General features: G+C 40.2%; 1 protein-coding gene across 1 annotated transcript in view; it reads right to left on the reverse strand.

Annotated features, from left to right (window-relative positions):
* LOC125488380 (alpha-adducin-like) overlaps positions 1 to 1,190 on the reverse strand; it is a gene marked incomplete at its 3' end in the record, with an annotated part of 26,484 nt that extends 25,294 nt beyond the window's left edge. The window contains exon 1 of the mRNA XM_048621394.1: positions 1,013 to 1,190. Coding sequence (XP_048477351.1) covers positions 1,013 to 1,180 — 168 coding nt within the window. The remainder of the gene's footprint in view (positions 1 to 1,012) is intronic.
* Positions 1,191 to 1,439: the final 249 nt, after the last annotated feature.

A 1,439-nucleotide genomic window follows, 5' to 3' on the forward strand; every position in this document is an offset into this window, starting at 1 on the left:
ATTCAATAAGTTTAGAGCCTGAACTCTCCCATGTCCTAGCCCCCTAACCTATACACCAGGCCTTGTTATCACATAGTCAGCCATTATGCACTACCTATTGTCAGTCACTAACAGTCCCCATTAACAGCCAGACAACATCCTAGCTAGATCGTTTTCAACACCATTGTCTGTTCAACTGTTCTTGTCTCTCTTTGGATTCTATCCCCACCTATCATTTAGTTCCTACCCTCTCCCTCCACCCTATCTTCTGCACATAAACCGACATTTTCCGAGCTACCATCAGCTCTGAGGATGGGTCATCGGACCTGAAACTCTAACTCTGATTTTTCTTCATAGATGCTGCCAGACCTGTTGAGCTTTTGCAGCAACTTCTGTTTTTGTCCCTGAAAAGGACCTTGATGAATCAGATGGGTTTTTATAACAACGATGGCTCATGGTCACAATTACGGAGACAAGCCTTTAAACTTCAGCTTTCCGTCAGCTGCAACTGTGGAATCTGAATCCATGTCCCAAGAGTATTTTCCTGGGTTTCTGAATTACCAATCCAGTACCATTACTACTGTATCATCATCACCAGAGTTGGTCCCTCTGGATTATTAGTTCAGTAACATAACCGCTACACTACTTACTATTATATTCTCCAATCTAGACAACACAACTTTACAAGCACAAAATAAGTTTCAGTGAATGCTTCCAAGAACCAAAACCTAATATGAATAATATGCCAATATGAACAGAGTCAAGTGGCAGACACCCTCAGGAATGAAATCTCTGCCTGATTAGATATTCTAATACACTACTCTGAATTTTCAAAACTGCATACCGCTAATTAGGATTCCTCCAGAAGTGCAATAACTTGATTTATAATAGTGCCTTTATGCAGAAAGGGTATATCACAGAAACACAAGGAATGAATCTTTACTTGAAACAGTCTTGGTTAGTTTAACTAAGTCACCGAACCATCATTTATCATTCTCCTGAAAAATCAGAAGCTTTCCCTTACTGGACTTACCAGGTTATCCAACATTCTCATTAAAGCTTCAAATTCTTGCTCCCCAGTCAGCCATTTGGGATGTGAACTATTTTCATCACCCCCTGAAGATTCAGGGCAGCGAGACTTGGCTTTGTATTTTACGGGATCCAGCAGAACCAAATTGTCAGGCCCTCCAGCACTGGCCATTGTACGAACCTAGAAACACAATAGTATTTAAATTTTAATAACAGAAATTCTGAAAGTGTTGCTTTACTATTATCGATGCTAACTCTCCTGGACATATTTACGTCTTCTGGACACAAGTTGTGAAGAAGACACAAGGAGGGTAGAGGAGAGGAAGGTAGATAGGTAAAGTGAGTGGGTGAAGATCTGGCAAATGAATATAACATGTGAAAATGAAATTGTCCGCTTCGGCAGTAAGAATAAACAACAAGCATATTATCTA

The sequence above is a fragment of the Rhincodon typus genome, unplaced genomic scaffold (genome assembly GCF_021869965.1).
Source record: "Rhincodon typus isolate 14 unplaced genomic scaffold, sRhiTyp1.1 hic_rhity00000624, whole genome shotgun sequence".
In the NCBI taxonomy this organism is placed as follows: domain Eukaryota; kingdom Metazoa; phylum Chordata; class Chondrichthyes; order Orectolobiformes; family Rhincodontidae; genus Rhincodon; species Rhincodon typus.